We start from the raw sequence: 22,132 nt of genomic DNA, 5'->3' as shown, positions 1-22,132 counted from the left end.
AAAAGCCAAAACCACTGATTACATCTGCAAATCCAAACCTTTATTTGTGGTAAAATCAGAATATTTGCACAGTTTTGTTTTCTTCGTGCAGTGCTCTTCGTGCACATCTGCTAAACTAATACATAAGCAAATACTAACTACCAGGCTGGTGCAGCTGCCCGTCCACACTATGGGGTCTGGCCATTCAGTAATGACGACAGCACTGGGCTTCATTTCAGTTCGCTCGCTAAGAGAACAGCAATCGTTCCTAAATGCACCTCAGCATCTGAATTTCAGATCACTTTAACAAACTGAACTTGAAATAAAGCCACAAAGTGTTTTGTTTTTGTGTGTCTTTCACGACACCCTGACAAAAAATACAATTACTTTGTTGCAAAATGTAGTTTGTGCATACAAAAGGCTGTAAAGTAATGGTTCACCTACGTCTGATATGCGTCAGTGATTGCTGAGGCTACAGTCTTTGGACAAATCAATCAGTCCCTGTGTAACTACAGTGGGTCTGTGCTTAGAGGAGCACCAGTACAAATGTCCGTTATATTCCTGTCTCTCCTGCAGGTCAGATAAATACTGATCAGCTGCAAGAAGGGGAAAAAATAATAAATAAATCCCCATTTCTGATTGGCCAGAAACACCCCTGTGACAGCTCTAACAACGCCTGAAAAGATGCAAACCACAACAACGGAGCAATAGAACCACAGTTAAGTCTGTGTTATGAAGACTTTAAAGATCGCCACTTGTTTTTGCCAGACATTCACAACAAGGGTATTAACGAGAAGGAAAAGTGTAAAGAGTCAACAAAGAAAAGGAAAAATAAAACGACTTGGAGAAAATCTGGACACTTTTTTTTGTACTGCATGTTTTTGTCGTTTTTTACAAAATGGTCTTTGATCGTTAACTTGTTATTTTTTAATCCAAACCTTGGCATTTACGGTGGTATTTTCTCAATTTGTTTGCCGATTAAAAATGGCTGTTTATGGTTGATTATTATTGGCAATGAAGCCTGTCGCATAAACAGGTTTGCGGATGTGATACTGAGTCCAATGTGACTTTAAAGGTAACCAGTGGAGGCTGTTTCTCGTAACGTGTCGCCATCACATCGGCTGCAATCAACAATCTGTGGTACACCTCGAACCTTCATGTTACACCACATGCACATCTTTACACATTAACAGAAGACCTGAAGTTGGAGGTTTCAGCTGGGAGAAGAGTACTGTAGTGCTGGAAAACACTGGTGTTGAGCTTTACGCAGGGATACACAAGATACTGTGGCATCTTTAAACTGTAATTGGCAGAACTGACTGGACTATTTAGTTGAAATCGGAATTTTCAGGAATGACAGCATGAATACTGCCAAAAATAAAATCATAGGCATTGCGTAGATTCAGCAGATTTTAGGCCACATAGATTGATGGCTAGCGCTAAAACGTAGGGTAAGTGCTAGTGTGCTAAAAATCTATAAACCAAGGGGCAAAAGTAATACAGGATGAAAACAACAAATGATAATGAAGGTTATTTTTTGAGTTATTTAGGTTTAGACTAAGTTGTGGACTGCTGATGCTAGCACGTCACAGCCATGTTGCTAGCATGGCCGATAACCAGGAAGCACTGCGAGTACCTCCACCCCCAGAGAACCCCCGGCTTTCTGAGGTTTTTAAACAAGCTGATCATAGAAGGTATAAAACAGATTCATTTTTCTGACTCAATAGCTACGTCCAAGACAGAAGTGCCTAAAACCTGCATTCTATCTGAAGACCACCAGATGGCGATAGCTGTGCTTGCTAAAAGAACGCTTTCCTGCTGAGTTATGGGCTCAGTCACTCATTCAGTTTTTAATGGTTTTTTTTTAAGCCTATTTTGTAAATCTTGGTCATAATATGCTTCCAAAAGGATTATCTATGGTACACCTAATGGTAATCATTCACAAATTTTTAGCCAATGAGCAAGCAGTCTCAGTCATCTGTTTTTTTGTTTGTTTCTTTTTAAATCAAGATGGTAAAAGTGAAGATGCCAATATTAAGACTTCAAAGTGGGACTTGAGGATCAGATATATGGGCCAGATTTGCCTGATAAAATTCAGTTTCATTCTTACAAGTTAAATAAAAAAAAATGTAAGGAAGAACCGTGGCTGCAAAAACCACCCAGTTAAAAAAAGAAAAGATGTGCACACAGGATAGGAGCGAGGTTTTAGGGTGTTTTTTTGTTTTAATGGTCTTACACAAAATATATGCATCTGTATTTATGAAATGCAGGTGATTTTTGAAAATTACAACCACTGTTGAAACCCAGCCTTGCTATGGTGAGACGCTGACGGAGAAACGCTCCCCCACGTCGCATCTTTAACATTAAAAAGCTCACACTACCCCAGAAAAATAGAAATTTTTCACTCATACCAATGACATTCAACATTCAAGTGCCAGTGTTTTTGTTTACTGTCTTTTGGTCAAGTCACTTTGTAAAATATCAGCTTTTGTATTAGGCATAGAAAAATAAATATTTCTCAAAAATGCTTGATAAATTACACAAACTTGCAGTGAAAGTAGACTCAAGAACTCTGTGTGCAAACAGCTGAATCCTACCTTTGCTGTTAACTAGAACTCCACCTGGTCCCCAAAAAAAAAAAAACAATTAAAAATTTAAAAAAAATTAAAAACAAAAATTCTCAAAGAACCTTTGCGCGCACACACACACACACACACACACACACACCTTATTTAACATCTCTACACTGTCTTCACACTCACTCTCAGTCGTACCTCTTTAGGATTAAAGGACGTGTGCTACAGAAGACTTTTGTTGAAGTCTTTTGTGTAAAACTCAGTGGTCTTTCTATAACGGAGGGGGCCCTGCAGGCCGCAGCAATGGAAGCATAGCACCATTAATTGTTCTCTGACCATCAGTGCTGTCTGTATCACAGGTAAGTTTGCTATCAGCTCCATTAGGGCTGGGTATCACCCTTCATTTAAGGCATCAGAAGGTTTTGGGAAACAAAAAAACAAAAAGAACTAAAGTGCTGGATCAGTTTTGCAGGAAGTAAACAAAGCATTTTCTGCATGACACAAACTTTTGTGTTTTTTCTTAAACTTTGTTTACTGCTGAAAGTGTGTGAGATAGTTAAGGTACATGCAGTGACACTAGCAAGACACTGATGATCAGTTAGCATGTAACAGTAGCACTGTTTACCATGTTACATGAGCATGCTACCAAGGTAGATTTGCTAATTAGCAGATGAAGAGTTTTGCGGTATTTTGCCAAAAAAATGAAGTCTTTCAGAATTCGTAATTGTGAGGACCAACGCGGTAGATAAAGTGCCTGATCTACATTCCTATCCATAATGCCCTGCTGCTCATATTTTCTCAAAAACGTAACATTAGCGGCACAAAACTGCAACATGTCCAAGTTTTAGCACTGGGAATCAGCTGTCAGTCAGTAAAAAATGTGCCTGAATTGTTCCGAGTCAAAAGCATTTACATAAAGTTTTAATTTTTTTTATCCCCGCATCATAACAGCATCTGACCGAGCAAACATTCCTACACTTACATAAAATAATCAAAAATTTTGCAATAGTTTGAAATACCCAGCCCTAACCAACAAATTTCAGTCTTTAGTGATGCAGCCACTTCAAAAGGCACCGTTCACATGTAAAACTCTGGGCTATTTCACATGTGCCAGTTTGTACTCGAGCAGAAAACTCATGCAGAGAATCGTGGCGACCACACAGCGAAAGCAAGCCACAAGTTACTGAACTCTATTGCACTTGGGGTAAAAGTTCAGAGGGTTTTTTTTCCCCCCTCCACGCAGGAATTTGGGGGCACAGTGGTATTTAAGTGTTGCTCTAACACAGCTCAATGGTAAATACAACTGACAGGTAAAACCAGCCTGCCCTAGAAAAACACTGAAATACATTGCATATTTATGAACAACACTATTTGACACAATTGATCTACAAAGCAAGAGGTAAACTGAATTTTTACTCTCACAAGTCACACTGCATTTAAAAAGGTTCACCGGTTCCTTCATTTTTTTAAATTTTTTTTCTAAAACAGATTCTCAATGTGCCGCCAAGCGCTTGTCAGAAGGCACAGCAACATCTACGCAACCACATCCACTCAATGGATTCGCCTGCGACGCCGCATGCCTGCAGCATTGGTAACAAAACAAATGGGACTACATTAAGCTTATGGTCAGCAGAACCCACTGATTCAAGTAAGAAATGCTTTCACACAGGGAAAATCAGTCAGCAGTATCCGACTGCCAGTTCAGTCAGTAAAGTTCCTCCTACAGAGTTTTAAAGGTTGAAGCTGATTTTATAACAATGCCAGCAAGACAGCTATTTAATTAAACCTCTAGGTGTGAAAGTGCAACTTAAAGACTTCTGTTTGTGTGTGAAGGGAGTTCTGTGATTGTCATTAGCAACTTGCTGTCCTGTTTCCTGCTTTTTCATTCCTTCAATGCTTTGCAACAGCTCTTACAAGAAGTCTGCAGGAGAAAGTAAAATGTTTCATGACCTCAAGAAGAAAGCTGATCAGTAAACAGGTGCTTTAAGAAAAAAGAGAGAGAAAAAAAATCATCTATTGGGACACCTCTGACAGTTCTGGTCAACATTTGAATCACCGATTCAACCGCCGCTCATAGTCATTAAGCCCGTGTTAGACTGCAGTCTCAAACTTAGTGACAGCTGCGACAGTAACTGTTTATCTGACCCGCGCTGGAACAGCAGCTGAAAAGAAAACTCAAATTTCCTGTTTTTGGTTCGTTTGTAAATGCATAAAAAGGGACAGGTGGACATCGAGGAGTACAGCTGAATTCTATCATTCCACAGCCGTCCTTGAATGCAGCATTGTTCCTGGCCCCTCATTTTGAGTCAGACCAGGCTTAGTGAGATATCGTACAGTTATATTTGACTGGTGTCTTTTAGCACCAGAAAAGCTTCTGGAAAAATCTACTTTGTATATTTAGTAAATGAACAGCCAACTGCTTTAACCCCTTCAAACTCTTAAGGAAAAAAAAATGCTGTTAAACAAAGTTTCCCCAACGTCCCCCTCAAATGTAACCCGAGGGAAAGGGAGCTTAAGACTGATTAGAAGAGGCAAAAAATCAAAAGCAGGAAAAAACAAACAAACTATGATATAAAATAAATAACTGCAACATAATTAAAGCCTGCTTTAGAATTGGATTCATCTGCTTGGCATTTGAAACTTCTTGACCAAAAAACAACAACACTTGAATATGTTTTACAGTCTTGGTCCTGCTTTGTCAGAGTCAGTGGGCAGTTTGAGGGTTAATCCACCTGGTGCGCATTAATTTGGGTGAATTTATTTCTATACAGACGTGTGTATTCTCTTGAAAGAATACAAGCTTTTGTCTTCGAACTTTAGTCAGCGGTGTTCAAACTGCCCACTGTGCTAAGCTCACCAGACCCGTCTTGGTCTAGTGTTGAGTGATCAAGTGTGACTCTCATGCACACCAAGTGTTGTTTAACTTCACATTCTTTTTCTGTGGAGATTCCTCTCTGTTGAAACTATTTACATTTAATCTGAGTTCTACATGTAAACATAACTAAATTAATCCACCCCCACACTGGAGTAACAGAGCTTTTTTTTTGGCTCTTAATAGGCCCAGTTTGGGGGGGTGGGAGTAGGAGGAGGATTGGATTTCTACCACTGAACCATCCAAATGTTCAGCGGAGATCCCTTTTCAAGTTCAATCAGGGACGAAACATGGACATCCTGGGTCAACAGGCCCCTTGAAGCCTGGTTGCAAAGCAGAGCCAAGTAGGGATAACCAAGGATTTAAATGCATGCGATCGGTTCTGTGCAGCAACTTTTCCACAAGCACAATTTACCCTGACAGTTTCTCACTGTGCTGAGCCGAGTTGGGTTTCGCATTCGACAATCGCGGCGGGACGCTGTCATCGTTTATTAATGTGCAGCACGTGCTGGGACGTGTCGTGCATGCAGAAGGTGAATACGTTGTAATAGCTGCCAAGACTGCCAGTCCAGATAGCAAACTACTCTGGAGAGTGGACGTGCATCAGTGCGAAGAAGTAGGAGTGCGGCCCATCTGGGAGCTCTGTGGGCTGGGTGGTAAGTGTTTTGAAAGCAATCATATGCTGCCAGTGTACGGCTGTTGTGCGCGTTGGCCGAAATCTAGTTTTGTAAACATTTCATCGAGGAAGTGACTTCAACACTGAGAAACACTATCTGCTGACTGAAAGCAGTAGTAAGAGGAGGAATTGGACCGAGACGCGATCTTGCGCTTGATTACAGTTGCACACGTGGCTAAAACGTGCTGTAGATACGATGCATTGCATTCCTTGGGAAGCCCCAAGCTGTCTCTGCAGTGAAATTAATTCGTAAGGATGATCCAGTTCTTCACTTTTAACGCCCGACTTCAACAGAGCTTAAAAGACCTAACAGAATAAACTGGAATGACTACTTTTAGAGAAGACTCTTCATGCAACTCTCCAGGATAGAGTGAGCGAGAAAATTTGGACCTCTTTTTAGTTTGCGTATTTCCCCCCCTCAAGAGAAAGCTTCTCCCAAAACAAGGGTTTCAATGTTTGTGGTTAAAAGCAGCGGTAGATTCCCAAGAGCATGATGGCACTAAGAGTCAGCTGAACGGCCGCAGACACAATCTGGGAACTGTTTTCAGCAGCAGCCATGTAGTGTTTTCTAAGCAAAGGTGTTTCAAACTGTGTAGCGGTTACAGTAATTTAATGTGACTCGAGTGGCACCAGACTTTGGCTTTTTTTTTTTTTTTTTAATTACAGCAAGCTATGAGGAATTTGACATTTACGGCTACATATCTGGATAATAAGAGGGGGAGGAGCAACATAACGTGACTGCTGCTGGCCCTGTTAGTGGCACACAGTGACCCAACAATTAGTGACAAGATGGCTTTGAGAAACCAAACTGCAAGCTCAAAGCTGAGCTATAGATGTGACACAAGTGTCAATGAGTAGGACTCGGGTTCCCAAAAGCATACAGCCACTGTGGTCGGCCCTGCTCGTCGGCTCTTTGACTTTAACAGTACGATTAATGTTATTTTTGACCCATTTTATATTTACTCATCCAGAGTGAGTAAAGTAATCCACAAATATGCTTACAGTGGTTATATGCTTTGGGGAATTAGCTCAGTCTCTAATAGACAGATAAGGAAATGCTTTGAGTTTCCTCATCGTAGTTTTAGTTTAGTTTTTTTTTGCCAAGGTTTGATTTAGTTCAAGCCTAGTTTGCTTCCTTCCAAATAAAAATAAAGAAAACATATTTAAACCAACAAATGACACTGAATACACACTTTTAGTCACCGTGGGCCAATACTTGTGGACAGTTAACGTATTACGGCAATAAAAACAATGGAAATAAGAGACAAAGTTTAAATTCTTAAAGGCACAGTACAGAAACAAATGATTCTCCATAAACACTTATCTTAAAATTAAACAACAAACCAAAAAAAATGCTATTTGCAGTAACAACCATAAGTCCTAAGACTGTCTGCTATCCTCACTGCTAATGGCCGACAGCGCCATTTCAGTTTGTCCAGCCACTCGTCTCTTTGTTAGACATCTGTGTCAGACCTTGATAAAGTTTCATGTTTTAAAAAAGGTGAAAAAAAGAAAAGATTTTGTTTCTGTGGCCTCCAATACGTGAAGGCCAGTATTTTTGAATTTATACGCAGACATGTTTTGCTTTTATGCCCTGCCTATAGCTATATTTTAGAAAAGTTTTTGGCCAGCGATTTACAACATGGCCGTGCGTTAAATACAAAGATGACATGAGGTCACGCGGGGAGTGTAAATGCAGACGAAAACACAGTGAAATCAAACTCAAATATAAGGTGGGGGGAAATAAAGAAAGGATTTTCCCCTCTTTGAAGAAGCCCACACGCTGAAATCTCAGGGAATTAAACACCCAGGTCTTTTTACCAGCACACACGTGTCACAGAGGGAAAATGGTCTTAAGGTGGCTGCTAGCTGGAAGCTAACAAGTAAGCCTGTGTCCAGTGTTTAAAAAGTAAACAACTAAAATTCAACAATCTCTTCATAATGTGGTCTTTTTCAAGAGGAGAAAAGCTAATTTACCAAAACAAAAAAGGTGGACATAGAAAGCACAAGAAAACTCTTCCAACGACTTAAAAGACATGAAGGATGGGGATGGAAGCTACATAAATGAGCATAAATAGTTTAATAACATGCATGGGGGTTTCTTGGGGTTAATGGTGGTAACAAGACAGATGGGATGCAGACGTCGATGTGGAGAAAGAATGGAGGATGAGTGAGAAGAGGAAAGAGGGATGAGCGAGGGAGGGAGGGATGGAGAAACCTAGTTGCCCCACCAGTCAACTTGAGAGTGTGAGTAGTTTCCTCCGTAGCCATCGCTGGTGTAGAAGTTGCTGAAGCCGCCTGAGAAGACAAAGGGAAGAGAAAAGAAAGCCTTCTTAATCAAGTAAAACTTTTGTAGCATTTCATCGCCCAAGTATCAGAAATTAGTGTTTCCAGGCAAAACAAATCTCTATAATGCAGGTCTGGTGTAAAACATTTATCCTGAATGTGCAGTTCTGTAAAACAATAATTCGCACTGAATATATTCAGTATATATTCGCCATCAAAATATATTAAAAGTACAACAATATATGGCAAACTCAAGTGCTCTTCTTTTATTTCTCTCTATACAAGCTCTCAGAAAACGGGAAAAAAGTATCCCGGGGGGCCCAGTAAAAAGCAACACAATGAACATCATGTGACTACAATCATGTGCACAATAATCACCCTGCATCAGGGGTCTCAAACTCAAATGAGCCGCGGGCCACTTCTGGCACCATCATCTTATTGGAGGGCCACTTTAGTGTCCAAGTAGTACAAAAAACAAACACGAAAACACCCACTAATATATCCTAAAATGTAGTGTTTTGCTTGTTTTATTTAATTCCAAATATTGTGTAACAAGACAAAATTGTAAACATGAACGCAATTTTTTTTCTCACTCAACTATCTGAAGCCTTTCAGTTTCAGTTGTCATATGCAAGTTAGCACAAGGTCAACATTGCAATGAGATGTATTTGAGGAGCAGAAGACAGTCACTCAGCAGTGTAGTACAGTAGTTTCATTGAACTACCAAATAAACAGCTGGCAGCACTTTTGCTACAATTTTGTTTGTATTTAACAAAATAAAAATGCAGACATAAGCGTACACATTAGTTTTTGACTGCAAGAGAAAATTGTTTTCTTTCCAAATAATTCTCTCACTGAACTAACACAGCCCGCAACATGTTTGCACTCTCTTGTTACCTCGGCCAGGTCCATGGCTCCGAACCGCGGTAAGGAGACCTCTGGCTAATACTTTGGGTTCCGGCTCGTAGCCGGGAACTAGCGTTACTGTCTGGGTCAACTTTGCTAGCGAGAGACAGAGAGAGGCATTGAAAGGCTGCTCCAGCAGAACTTTATTGTTTCGGAGGAAAAAACGAACACAGCGTACAGTCGAGTCTTAACAGCTTACTTACAACTGGGCTCGTCAGGCACTCTTTTTGGCTGTAGTGGTTATTTTTATATTTACATGCTTCCAGCTCCCGTTTCTGCTCGGTAGCACCTTGTACTTTTCTACTTTCCTTTTTCTCCCTCCCTCACGCTCACACAGAGAAAAGCGGGAGGGGCGGTCCCACACATTCTCCCTGCAGCACGGACTACACCGCCCGTGAGGCTACAGTCTTAACCCTTTAAAGCCAGTTGGAGCGGCCACGCTCCGTTTTGCGTAGCTATTTTTAAATCCCAGTAGCACCGAAACCACGTAAGCTTGCCCTCGGTCACAGTTTCCTTCCACATATAGCTTTGCAAAAACTGCATAAAAAGCACTTGCAGCAACAAAAACATAATATTCCAGAAACACGCTTTGCCGATCCGATCAGCTGTTTGTAACACTTCCTACATCCATCAGCGCGAACTATCGCATGTTCCTCATGACCTGCCCGAAACCGGAAGTGAAGTCATTTTGCAGAAATGTAGTTTTTCACCATCAGGGCCTTATGAGCCTATACTTGTGTTTTTAAAAGTTATGTTTGACTTTATGACTTTCTGTGTCGTTTCTGGGATGCTTAGAAGTCATATTGCACTGCTGGAAATAGTTTATTTTGATGCATATGCTGTTTTTTTGCAAATTTGCATTATAATATTTATTTTCGTTTTTCCTGCATTATATAAAAATTGGTGTATTTCAAAAATAAAACTATGAAGACACTTAAAATAAATTTCCTGTGGTGGGAAACTATTTTGTGCAACTTTTTTGTATTTACAGTTTTGAAGGATGAGCCTCTTAAATTTCTCTAACTAGAAATATATGTTTAAAAAACAAAAACGATTTTCAATTTTTTTGTAGTTTATTGCATTTTTTGCAATTTATGTAATTACTATGCACTTAATGCAGATATATTATTTAAATTTGGGCTATAATGGTTGTATTGATGTATATCAACTTGAAATGCTCCCAAAAATGGCTTCACAGCATGTAAAAATATAATATAAGCTCTGGCGGACTTGGTTCTATGCTAGGTCTTAAAGGGTTAAAGGGCCATGCCTGTAACACTCTGCCGTCGTGTTAAATCATTTTTGGTAAAATAATTTCTTTCTTCACATCAATATGCGGGCCACGAGTTTGAGACCCCTGCCTTACATTAATGAATAAATTTCTATCCAAAGATCAGAGCCTCACCTCCTCCAAAGGCACGGTTTCCTCCATGTCCTGCCTGGCTGCGTCCTCCTCCACGTCCTCCAAACCCTCCGGCGTTGACTCCTGCAGCAGTCTGACGATAATCTCGTGCTCCAAACCCGCCAGAGAACCTGTGGGATAAAAGAAAAATAAATAAATAAGTGTTTAGGGATTCTGATTAGACCAGCAAATGTTTTAATACTTATAACAAAAACAAACATTTGCAAGTTAAAGACAGAATCTGTGTGTGTGTGTGTGTGTGTGTGTGTGTGTGTGTGTGTGTGTGTGTGTGTGTGTGTGTGTGTGTACCTCTTAGAGCGCCCTCTATTACTACTCTTGTGCTGGTGTTCATAGGCCAGGCTCTCGAGCCATGAGGGAACTTCCTGTTTGGCCTCTACTAGGATGTCCAGGAGGTCTTTAGTGATGTTCCCATTTTTGTCATTGAAGAATGATGTTGCCAGCCCTACAGGAAACAGAAAAAAACCCCAAAAAACACTTAAAAACAGGAGACATTTTTTGAAGCAATATAAGTAAGAGCAGTAAATGGGGTTCATCCTAAATCAAGAGGATGCTTCCCTTAAATCACATTACTTTTAGCCTTACCCAGGTTTCCTACTCGTCCCGTACGTCCAATACGGTGGACGTACTCCTCTATGTCGCTTGGCAGGTCAAAGTTAATAACATGTTTCACGTTGGAGATGTCCAAACCCCGAGCTGCTACCTGAGATCACAAAAACAGGAGCAGATACTTTAAAAACTCACACCTTCAGTTTTATGTCGATTGTGGTTGTCAGTTAACAGAAAGGTTCCTCTTGTGGTTCACCGTAACGTGCACCCAACAGGATGTTTTTACTGACCGCTGTAGCCACCAGGATGGGACATTTTCCTGATCTGAACTGGTTCAGGGCCTCCTCTCGATCTCTCTGGGAACGGTCACCATGGATACTGGTGCAGGCGTAGCCTTCCCGATATAGGAAGTCCTCCAAGGCGTCTGCACCTTTCTTGGTCTCCACAAAAACCAGGGTCAATGAGTCCTTACCTGGTCAACCAAGAGGGGAAACACTGGGTGTTAATGCTACAAAGAATAAAACAACTGTAGGGCTGCACTGTGTTTGGACTAAATAAAGACTGAGTTTAATAATCCTGCGCCACTATGACTCTGGCTTTATGTAGCAGACATACTGGACCAAATTGTGGAACAAACAAATAATGAAGTTACAGTCATGCTGGAATTATATAGAATTTAAGTGCACGAGCAATTATGAGAACCAAGCACATAAATTAAAATCCATCCCTGATGGCCTAGCCTGCTAAACTGAACTTTAAGCTTCTCAGTCCACTACATGAGATTGATTTGCCTTCTAGCCAATGGGATCAGTTAGCATCTAAATGAATCATACAATTTTACGTGTGAACGGTTTTCTGCTGCCATGCACACATAAATCAACGCCCTTGATTGTATATGAAATCCTCCATAGCACATCAGTTAGTGGGTTTGTTGCAGCAGCCCTGTATACAGATCATATGTTTACATGTATATACGTGTGTCAGTCCATGGGGTGACTAACATGCAGGTTTCAGGGTTAAATCTACCAGCATTACTTTACAGCAGATGTTGTTATATGAGCAGAACAGTGCAACAGGCAGCAGGAGGTGCAGTGTGGGTAAAATGACCAGCAGCAATGTGTTTTCATGCAGATTTCACTAGAGGCACTGATGGAAAGATTCTGGTCACTGTATTCTTCCCGCATCAACATCATCAATTGACCTACACTTATATCAAAAGTTAGATACACGGCAACACACGAACACAACATGACCAGACTCTCTCCATTAAAGCTATGGGTTTGACCTAAAGACATCACAGCAACATACTTTAAAGATGACACAAAAACAACCTTAAGCTATAAAATCAAACAACAGGCATGTTTAATTTCACATGAGAGGACCCGACGTGTGAAATGGGACACAGAACCTAAATAAACATAATAAACAGGAGATTCTCCATCCACGAAAAAAAAAAGAACAGAACAGTAAAGTCGAGCAAAATTATTTAAAATATGAAATGACAGATAAAAGTTTCCTGTTTGAGGATCTTACCAGGTTTCTCTATGTTGTCTCCAGTACTGTCCTGTACCTCACTTGGGATGGCTTGGGATAAAACCACAAACCACTGACATGTAAACTCCAGTTTGAAAGCAATGCTTGTGTGTCTGATATTGCTGATTTAACAGAGGTTTAAAATGTTGCCATATAATCACTAACAAAACAATAAGGTTGTTTTCCCAGCCACAAACAATTAAAAATCCTCTTTTTTTTTTTTTTTAGTTCAGTCTGAAGAAGAAGATATTTTGTAATAAAAATAGACCACTGCCATCTGGAGGCAAATATAATCCAGGAAACACAATGTTTCTTGCCAACTACCACAAATATAGAAAGAGCATCTTTTAAATTAGAGGTTTTAAACCTTTTTCAGGGCAGCCTAGAGGTATACATCTTCCTAATTTCACACACAAACATATCTAAGTGAAATTTTCACTGAAAGACAAAGGGTGCTGATGGACATTACACTGTGCTAAGCATGGGGAACACAGTAATGTATTGGTTGAGATGTGAGGATGACAATATGATGATGACCATAAGACAGGGGAAATAAAATCGCACTGTGTGTGTGTGGTTCGAGATAATTGCAGATAAGTCTACTCAGGCTGCAATCAGTATTTATGTTATGTGTTGGGACATGTGGCAGTTGAGCTGAGATCGGCTCACCTGTAGCGCTTAGCAGGTCCAAGAGGAAAGACCGCTTATCGCTCTCTTCCACCCACACCACTTTCTGTGTGATGTTCTCCGAGGTGGAACCCACTCTGCCCACCGCCAGGAAGATGTAATCCTCCAGGAAATCCCGAGCTAAGATCTGCAGGATGAGCAAAATATGTGCTTAACACAACTGTTTTGCACCGTCTGACTAAACAGATGGAAAATTTTACATCTTTAAAATGAAGCACTGATCACCATGTGAATGCTTGCTGCACTTTTCTTTATTAGTAACGGGCGGATTAAAACAAAAAACAAACAAAAGAAAAAAGAAGAAGAAGAAGAAGAAGAGGAAGAAGAAAAGTTCCAATTTCTATCACAATTACTGCAGATAATGAAGATATACCTGGATTTCTTTGGGAAACGTAGCGCTGAACATCATAGTTTGTCGGATGCCTTTAGGAGGCATGGTGTCCTGTTCGACGATGCGCCGTATCTGTGGTTCAAAGCCCATGTCCAGCATACGGTCAGCCTCATCTAGGACCAGGTAGCTAAAGGAAACAGAAGAAAAGAGTTTGAAATTTGGAAAAAATGAAACAGACATTTACCCATCACTCACTCCTCGCGTTTAGGTCTTACTTGCAGTAGTCCAGTCCGATCTTCCCTCTCTCCATCATGTCCACGAGTCTTCCTGGAGTGGCCACCAGCAGGTGACAGCCTCTCTCCAGGTCTCTGATCTGCTGGCCAATGTCTGCTCCTCCATACACAACACAGGGACGCACTCTGGAGCGGTAGGAAAACTAACAGGAAAATACAATGTATTAACAATTACACACAAATTTAAAAATCACATCATTAAATAAAATTATTACACACTAATGTGTTTAAATACCTTCCTTGCTTCATCATATATCTGCAGTGCCAGTTCTCTGGTGGGAGCCAGCACCAGGGAGATGGGGTACTGCTTGCGACGGCCATACTTTCCATTCTCCTGCAAAGCAGCAAAGACACAACATTTAAGTCTCACAGCAACAAACGTGATTGAGAACAGAACATGTGGCAAACCTATCAGGGACTAGTATGACTCCTGAGAGCAAAAATCCCCTAAAGGCTTCACAATGTAAATTAGGGGAGAACTCGTGTAACAGGAATTACCAGACAATTATCAGAGACGTGGCACTCAAATAATTCCAGATTTAAAGTTCATGGAATAATTCAACAACAGTGAAGTTAGCCGAATAAAAACTTCCAGAGGAAAGAAAGACAAGCTTTAAAATCAGACTTACCTGCTGATAATTTTCTTTCTCAATAACAGCTTAAATTAAATTAGACAAAATAACTCCCTAAATAGGTGCCAGGTGTCATATCGAGATGGCTGCTGACAGGTAGGACTTGTGTCTTAAAGGGTTTTGCTTTTCTTTAACTGCTGCTTGTTTTGCCTCTTCTTTGATGGTCTAGTATACTACTGGTATCAAAAAAGATCAACTTAAGCAGGTCTGCTTGTTTGTTGCAGTGACTGAAACTCGTGCTCACCGTTTGTGGTAGCATATGAACAATACCCATTCATTTGTAGAAGTGTGCACGTGCCTGAAATTAATGCTTTTATTTTTAATCTGGAGGATATGCTTTAATTAAATTACTTTACCATGAAATCCCCCACAGCACCTGAACCATTTGTTTTGCCCCTTTCAAAGCCATGATGAAATTAGCTGTTTTTAACTAGATAATATTGATTTTTCTCTTTTACCTGTCCTGATGCTTTAGCTGCGTTAAGGGCCTCTCCTGGTCCATCAGTGTAGATCTGGCTGAGGACTGGCAAGAGGAATGCTGCCGTTTTCCCAGAGCCTGAAACACACAAGGACAGCCTCATCCATTTCTGCTGTTCCTCTCATCGACCCAATTCCAATATTTTGTTATGTTTGTGCACTACCTGTCTGTGCGCAGGCCATGAGGTCTCTCTTCGATTTAATAATAGGAATGGCGTATTTCTGGACAGGAGTGGGTCTGGTGTAGCGACTCAGAGCAATGTTACCCATGATAATCTCACCCATGTCCACGTCTTGGAACTGAGATCACAAACAGAAACGTGTACAGAAAGAGCAAAGAAAAGCAACAGTGCAGCTGGTATCTGATACAATGTGAGTAACTCACACTCTCGATGTGCTGAGGGCAGTTCTGTCCCGTGGCCTCAACAGGAATGTCATCGTATTTCTCAAAGTTAATCCCAGTGTTACTGCCAGAGAACAATTCACTACGGAGAGAGCAGCAAAGGTTAGTCGAATGCTCTGGAACTTTATTGCTCAGAGTAACTGCAGCAATTTCTTGGGATAATTTATCTGAATGACGAATTTTAAAAGAATAAAAACCTAGCATTATTTTTACTGGGGCTGGTCAGCCATTTGAATTTATCATGTGTCAGGTAAGGGAAATGCTGCAGAACCATAACAGACAAAGTTAAAGATGCTTCCATATTGACATCAGACTAGAAACCTGCAAATAAGTTAAGAACAAATCTCATTAAGATGACAACTGGAAATAACAAAACGTCAAAGAATTTGCTTTCACCTTCCTGTGTTTTACTCTGTTACACAAGAACCAATGAAATCCCAACAATATGACTCACAGTCTAATAGTGAAATTACACTAGTCTAATAATCTAATTCTGTGGACTAATTTTTAACTTTTGCAAAGTTTACCTGAAATTTCCTGATCTTACAATAAATTAGAAAGTAGACTACACCTCCCACAGCGGCTCAAAAGCACAGACTCACTGTTCAAGGCGTTCGTTGCGAGGGGTTGGTTTGGACCAGTCTCCGTCATCTCTGGATTCCTCCACCCAGCGGCTGTTTCCTCCTCCTCCTCCTCCATTACCAAATCCTCCATGCTCAAACCTGAACACAGCACGCACACATTAATGATGAATAATGAGGCAACTTTTTCCAAATTATAGAACCACAGCTCTCCACTTAACATTTTTTGGGTAATAATAAACCATTTTAAGGGTTCACAAGAGGGTCGTTTTTTAGCTTTTATAGTAAACATGGGAATTTTCTGTTGACGCTGAACATAAGCTCTCAACACTGTATGTGATCCACTCACCTTCCTCGGCTAGCGTTGCCTCTGTCATTGAAGAAAGCAGACTTTCCACGGTTATTTCCAAAACTGCTATAGGCGTCCTTGGCAGTGTTCCAGCCACCTGCGTCTAAAAGGAGAACACCACAAAACTATCAGGTTTCGACAGCTAGCAGACGCATCCAGTCATTCATGTAGTGGAGAGGCAGGTAAATGAGCACATACTGGATGCACGAGCTAAGTAAAAGAAATGTTGGAAGCACTAAAACTGAATCGCACCTTTATTTTCATACCCAGCAAAGCCCATTGGCTGTGCTGGGTTAATGGGGTTGAAGGCTCCACCCCTGTTGTTGCGGTAACCACCTCCAACGCCACCTCTTCCCCGCTCCATGCGAGGCGGGCCACGGTTAAATGAGTTGCCCGTCATGCGATTGTCGTGGTAGCCGTTGACAAAGTTGTTGCGCGTGCCGTCCCAGCCGTCTGCAGAGAGGAAACAGTGCACAAAATAATTAATAAATACCATCACACCTGCAGGAACATCGTCTTCATGACCATCACTGCTGTTATTGGTGGAGCGCTGGCAATACATGCTATATGGGCAAAAGTATTTGGCTACACCTCTTACATCTTTTCAATTCAAGTGTTTTCAGTCCCATTGTCACGGGTGTAAAACTCGTAAAGTCGCCAACGCTTTGCTGACTCAGCAAACCTCCTCTAGCATTAACATCAGCACAAAAACTGCGCTGGGAGCGTCATGGTATGATCAACAGCTTCTGTAGGTGTAATGTGTGGGTGGCCCAGTATTTTGTCCATATAGTGTTGTTTCAGCATACCAATAAAACACCAGCGATTATATTTTAGCCCTTTTGACATCTATCAAATTAATTTTTAATGAAAAATGTACTTTTGTGAAAAGGTAGGAAATTAGATGCATCAGGTCAAAATGATTAAACAAACCAACTCAAAGAAGCACTTTCAGATGCTTCTGCTGCTGCTTCCGATATGCAGCCGCACTTAAATGTTAAGGCATTCACTATGAACTCATCAATAAGTCAATTTACAAAAAACAACAACAACTCTAAAATCAATATAAAAAAAAAAAAGACCAATTCCCCAACTTCTGCACAACTCTATCCAAGAAAATCAGAAGTTCAGAGAGGAACTTACAGTTGGCTGCAGGCGCGATGGTGTAACCACCCTGTCGCCCAGCAGCAAAGGCATTTCCTGCTGGATTAGGAGATGAAATTCCAGTTGTAACTCATGGTTAAAAACAGATGCTGATATAATAGAGATACTTTGTAGAGTTACAAGTGTGGGGTCTTTTAGAATACTATGTCTTCCTCACTATTCCAAAAATCAACCATAGGTGGTAATAACGTTAAAAAAAAAAAAAACAGAGCATAGAGGAAGGAGATCGACTGCTAATCATAGAGAAATAAAGATGGACAGAGCTGAAAATTGTGTCTGAAAAGCAAAACCAGACCTGAAGTGCTTTAAACTTGCACTCTTTTTATTTGCCATATAGGGAAAACCTGACATCAGCTCCCACTCTGTGACCTCACTAAAACATTCCCTGCTTCAGGTCACAATCAACACAACTTAAAGGCCATCTTGTAAATTTTATTTGTTTCAAGAGTCACAAAGGAGCATTATCCAGGGTACGCTCGTTGCTACTTGGCAATCACAAATCATTAGCCAATGAGAGTGCACTTTCGCAGTTCGACCTGCCCTTCGCACATCACATCAAATATCACGATGTCGATGGATTTCACTAATCAATCAGTGAAAACACGGAAATTCAGCTATGAAAGCTGAAAATGAAAATGATTTATTTGGTAGGAATCAGTGATGGGAGTTCCCAGTGGCCTAAAAATAAACACAATTCAGATTTTTCTTTATAGGAAACAAGGTTAAGTGGATCCTACTCACCATTTTTGGGAGCATCTTTGTTCCTTAAATGTGGAGGTATGTATCGCCCTGCAAAAGAGACAGACAGCCAAGAATCAGTCAGCGCTTACGTCACACTGCATTTATAATCAAATCTAACTAACCATTTCAAGGTTGAGCCACAAATTATGACTGCAATGACAAAAGATTATTAAACTATAATGTAAAGAAAAACTTAAAGGTGACATGCAAATATTCATTTTCACATGGTTGCAACTAAATGTCACTGTATTAAAAACAGATGTTCTGCACTTAAATAAAAATAGATCATGTAACTGAAAAGTCACCGTGTTTAATGAATAATAAAAGATTTAAAGACAAAATTTCTTCAAAACCTTTGCATCATCCAAAGACATGCATATTTTAAGTTAACAGAAAAATCTGCTTTCAGTATCACCACACAGCACCAGGGATGCATTTACACTGTACCACATGCAGACATACAGCAGTCACTTTTTTTTTTTTTTAAACCTGTTTGTTTTTATCATGACAAAATGAAAAATTCTAACAAAAACACAAAGGCTGCTTACTGCTATTGCCGCCACCTTGTCCGTCTGCAGCGCTCAAGTCTAGGACAGCGAGCTAGAGGGGGGAAAAAACAAAACACAAAAACAGAAAACGACTCACTGACCCACTTCAAGCAACCTAAAACTTTAAGTTACATTTTAACAAAATGAATTATCAAAGCTATTACTGCCCATGTCTTACATTAACTGGTCGCATTACAAGTTGATTTTTCTCCATCATAGACACAAACACAGAGTAGCATTTCTGTAGTAATCTCCCTATTGGTTCTCAGTTGTCTAGGTTTTCAGTAGCTAATGCTACAAGACAGCTCAGTGTCACTGGTATATGTATCCACCATCACCAACCCCAAGTCAATATTTTTCCTCTCGAATACCGTTGGTTCCCTGTTTCTTTCTGTAGTTTTCCATTACACCCAAGCAACATTTAGTCCCATAAATTAAGAATGCCTGTAAAACCAAATAAGTGGAAACTAGTCTTTAGATTGTTAGGCAGGCTGTGTTTGAGGCCACAGACCACTTATCCTTAAGAGTAGGTGACACAGAGAGCTGCTGCCTACCTTTTAAAAAAAAACGTTTCTGTATAATAAGGAGTGTGAAAATTTTTCTTGCATGGACTGGTTTGAGTACTCAGATTTGACATGAAAAAAGAAAACTAGAAGTCATTTTTATTTTTGTATTCTGCAGCAGACTTAAAAAACAAACAAAAAAAAGAGCGAGGGAAAGGGAGACAGAGATGTGAGCTCCAGCGTGCTGAATTCCTATCATGATGATGTCAGCAAACTGCACCCAGCCACAGCTGGTCTGGGATACTGAGATGCGATGCTGGTGCGTCAAATCTCACTGCTGTCCAGGGAACAACTTTGTATTTAATGCTTTCATTACCAAAAATCTAACTGTGTTGGGGGGTGGCGGCGGTGACATTCAGCTTAAGCCAACTAAACTCATGAGGATGTATAAGTCGCTGAAATAGGGGCCTAGGTTGCGCATCACACTCCTTCTTAGACATTTTTCCCCAATAGGGGCTCTCCAAAATATCAACCGAGTACATGCAGTACTTTTCTGTTACCATCCAGCCAGACACAGATAGACTACGTTGCTGGTGACGCAGAAGAAATGACCATCTCTTAGCGGGACGCAGTCAACATAAAAACATGGAAGTCTGGAAAATGCTGCGTATCATCTAAAAGCCGGGGAGGGCGACAGTCACGCCGCATTGTTTGTGTAGCAAGCAGACCCGCAGGTTCCAGCCACATTGACCTCCATTTTATTATTATATCGAGCTGCAAGACAAGCGCAGTGAACGTAACAGTTGAGGGGTGCGTTTCATGTGTTCATATGAGGGGGCCAGAGGAACCACTCGTGCGTCATTTCGCATTTAGCTCTTCGTTTTAAAGAACACCGATCAGTCTAGCAGCAAAACACGGATGTTTTATTTCTAGAATGCAATTCAATAAAGGCATTCTTGGTCAGGTTGTAGAGGGGCCAAAACATTTTTCATGTCGTATGCTCCGCAGCCACCGTCAGACGTGTGCGCGAACAAAAGCAGCGCACCCGACGTTAAGCTAGCACAATAGCATACTGTTAGCAGACCCAGGCTAGCCGGCAAGCTAATGTTTACCACTGCCGTTTTTTTACATTACTTCTAAAGCGAACATTTAAGACATATAAAAGAAACACAGCTTACCTGCTGTTCTAGACCGTGGGCATTTTCGACGGCCACATGACTCATAACTATAGAATATGGAGGAAAAATGATGCCGTTGAAAAGGGGACCTCTTTGTTTGCCGGGTTTTGATGTTGTTATTATTTCTCCTTTGCGTCTCGCCCGTTTCTGTGGTTATGTAAAATGACAGCTATTTCATTTCCTTAATGGTTTCAGATAACTTTTTAAAACGATATTACTGAATTTCAAGTGGCAATAAAGTCCCGTATTTTCAGCTTCAAGGTTGATACTTCAAGCAAACACAGCTGTTGTCTGTTTGCTCTTTAGCTGAAGCTGAGACGAAGCCACCACGAAGCGCGTGAAGGGAACGCGAACAATGTGAACGCAATTATCCGGTGACGCCAAAATAAAAGGTTAAAAAAAAACCAAACTAGGTATAATTTTATATCTATATCAAATTTTAGGCCATAATAATAATAATAACAATAATAACGTATACTATCATACTATTAATGTTTTGTGTTCTTAAACTTGTTCTTAAACTTAAGAAAGACGATAAGAGGCTTACATCCCCTTAATCTGAAATGTCCCTATTTCCGGACTGCTAGTAATACTAGCAAACTTGGCAGACGCCTCTCGAATGTTATTAATCTAGAAATCGCGAGATTTTAGTAGTAGGTTGTCGCGATATCGCCGTTACACAAATATTCTAGCGGAGAATTAAGTAGATTTTCAGTTGCTTTTTTTCACTTGCTTTCAAAATCTTGGCACTCACATAAAACAAATATGATAATGCTTTTATCACACATCTTGCATTAGGTTGTGCCACACAATGTTTAAATTGCAATTTGTAATGTGGTCTGAGGCATTTGTGCAAGTTTCCCGACTGAAAAGCAATCAAGTCTGACAGAGGTCAGAGTGTACAATGCGCACATAATATAAATAAAAATGCATGTATATATATATATATATATATATATATATATATATATATATATATATATATATATATATATAAATAAAACACCCAGCACGCCCCTGCGGGCGGTTTATCCTTCAAGCTCGGGTCCTCTACCAGAGGCCTGGGAGCTTGAGGGTCCTGCGCAGTATCTTAGCTGTTCCCAGGACTGCGCTCTTCTGGACAGAGATCTCCGATGTTATTCCCGGGATCTGCTGGAGCCACTCGCCTAGCTTGGGAGTCACCGCACCTAGTGCTCCGATTACCACGGGGACCACCATTACCTTCACCCTCCACATCCTCTCGAGCTCTTCTCTGAGCCCTTGGTATTTCTCCAGCTTCTCGTGTTCCTTCTTCCTGATATTGCTGTCATTCGGAACCGCTACATCGATCACTACAGCCGTCTTCTTCTGTTTATCTACCACCACTATGTCCGGTTGGTTAGCCACCACCATTTTGTCCGTCTGTATCTGGAAGTCCCACAGGATCTTAGCTCGGTCATTCTCCACCACCC

At 40.7% G+C, this 22,132-nt stretch overlaps 1 protein-coding gene across 5 annotated transcripts; it reads right to left on the bottom strand.

The window, feature by feature from the left end:
* Window positions 1-18: 18 nt before the first annotated feature.
* Window positions 19-21,040, bottom strand: LOC147302538 (ATP-dependent RNA helicase DDX3X-like). Of its 5 annotated transcripts, none has more exons than XM_086283124.1 (20): window positions 20,682-21,040; window positions 19,001-19,052; window positions 18,453-18,500; window positions 17,691-17,750; window positions 16,803-17,003; window positions 16,551-16,653; window positions 16,223-16,342; window positions 15,603-15,702; window positions 15,382-15,517; window positions 15,199-15,296; window positions 14,344-14,442; window positions 14,091-14,251; window positions 13,858-14,002; window positions 13,467-13,611; window positions 12,798-12,848; window positions 11,555-11,736; window positions 11,301-11,418; window positions 11,007-11,160; window positions 10,701-10,828; window positions 19-8,401 (listed from the first exon to the last, which is right to left on the bottom strand). In XM_086283124.1, the coding sequence occupies exons 1-20, from the start codon at window positions 20,724-20,726 to the stop codon at window positions 8,322-8,324; spliced, it is 2,226 nt and encodes a 741-aa protein (XP_086139250.1). In that variant the 5' UTR covers window positions 20,727-21,040; the 3' UTR covers window positions 19-8,321. The 5 variants fall into 5 exon arrangements, with proteins under 5 accessions (XP_086139250.1, XP_086139251.1, XP_086139253.1 ...); XM_086283125.1 differs by having other exon boundaries at window positions 17,691-17,747; XM_086283127.1 differs by lacking the exon at window positions 17,691-17,750.
* Between the last annotated feature and the right edge of the window lie 1,092 nt (window positions 21,041-22,132).

This window comes from Aulonocara sp. 'chitande type north' Nkhata Bay, linkage group LG23 (genome assembly GCF_057382095.1).
Source record: "Aulonocara sp. 'chitande type north' Nkhata Bay isolate Kocher_YH1m ecotype deep benthic linkage group LG23, A_spYH_male_GT1.1, whole genome shotgun sequence".
NCBI classification, from domain to species: Eukaryota; Metazoa; Chordata; class Actinopteri; order Cichliformes; family Cichlidae; genus Aulonocara; species Aulonocara sp. 'chitande type north' Nkhata Bay.
Note: the sequence above shows the minus strand (reverse complement) of the source record. Positions and strands in the feature narration are given on the sequence as shown.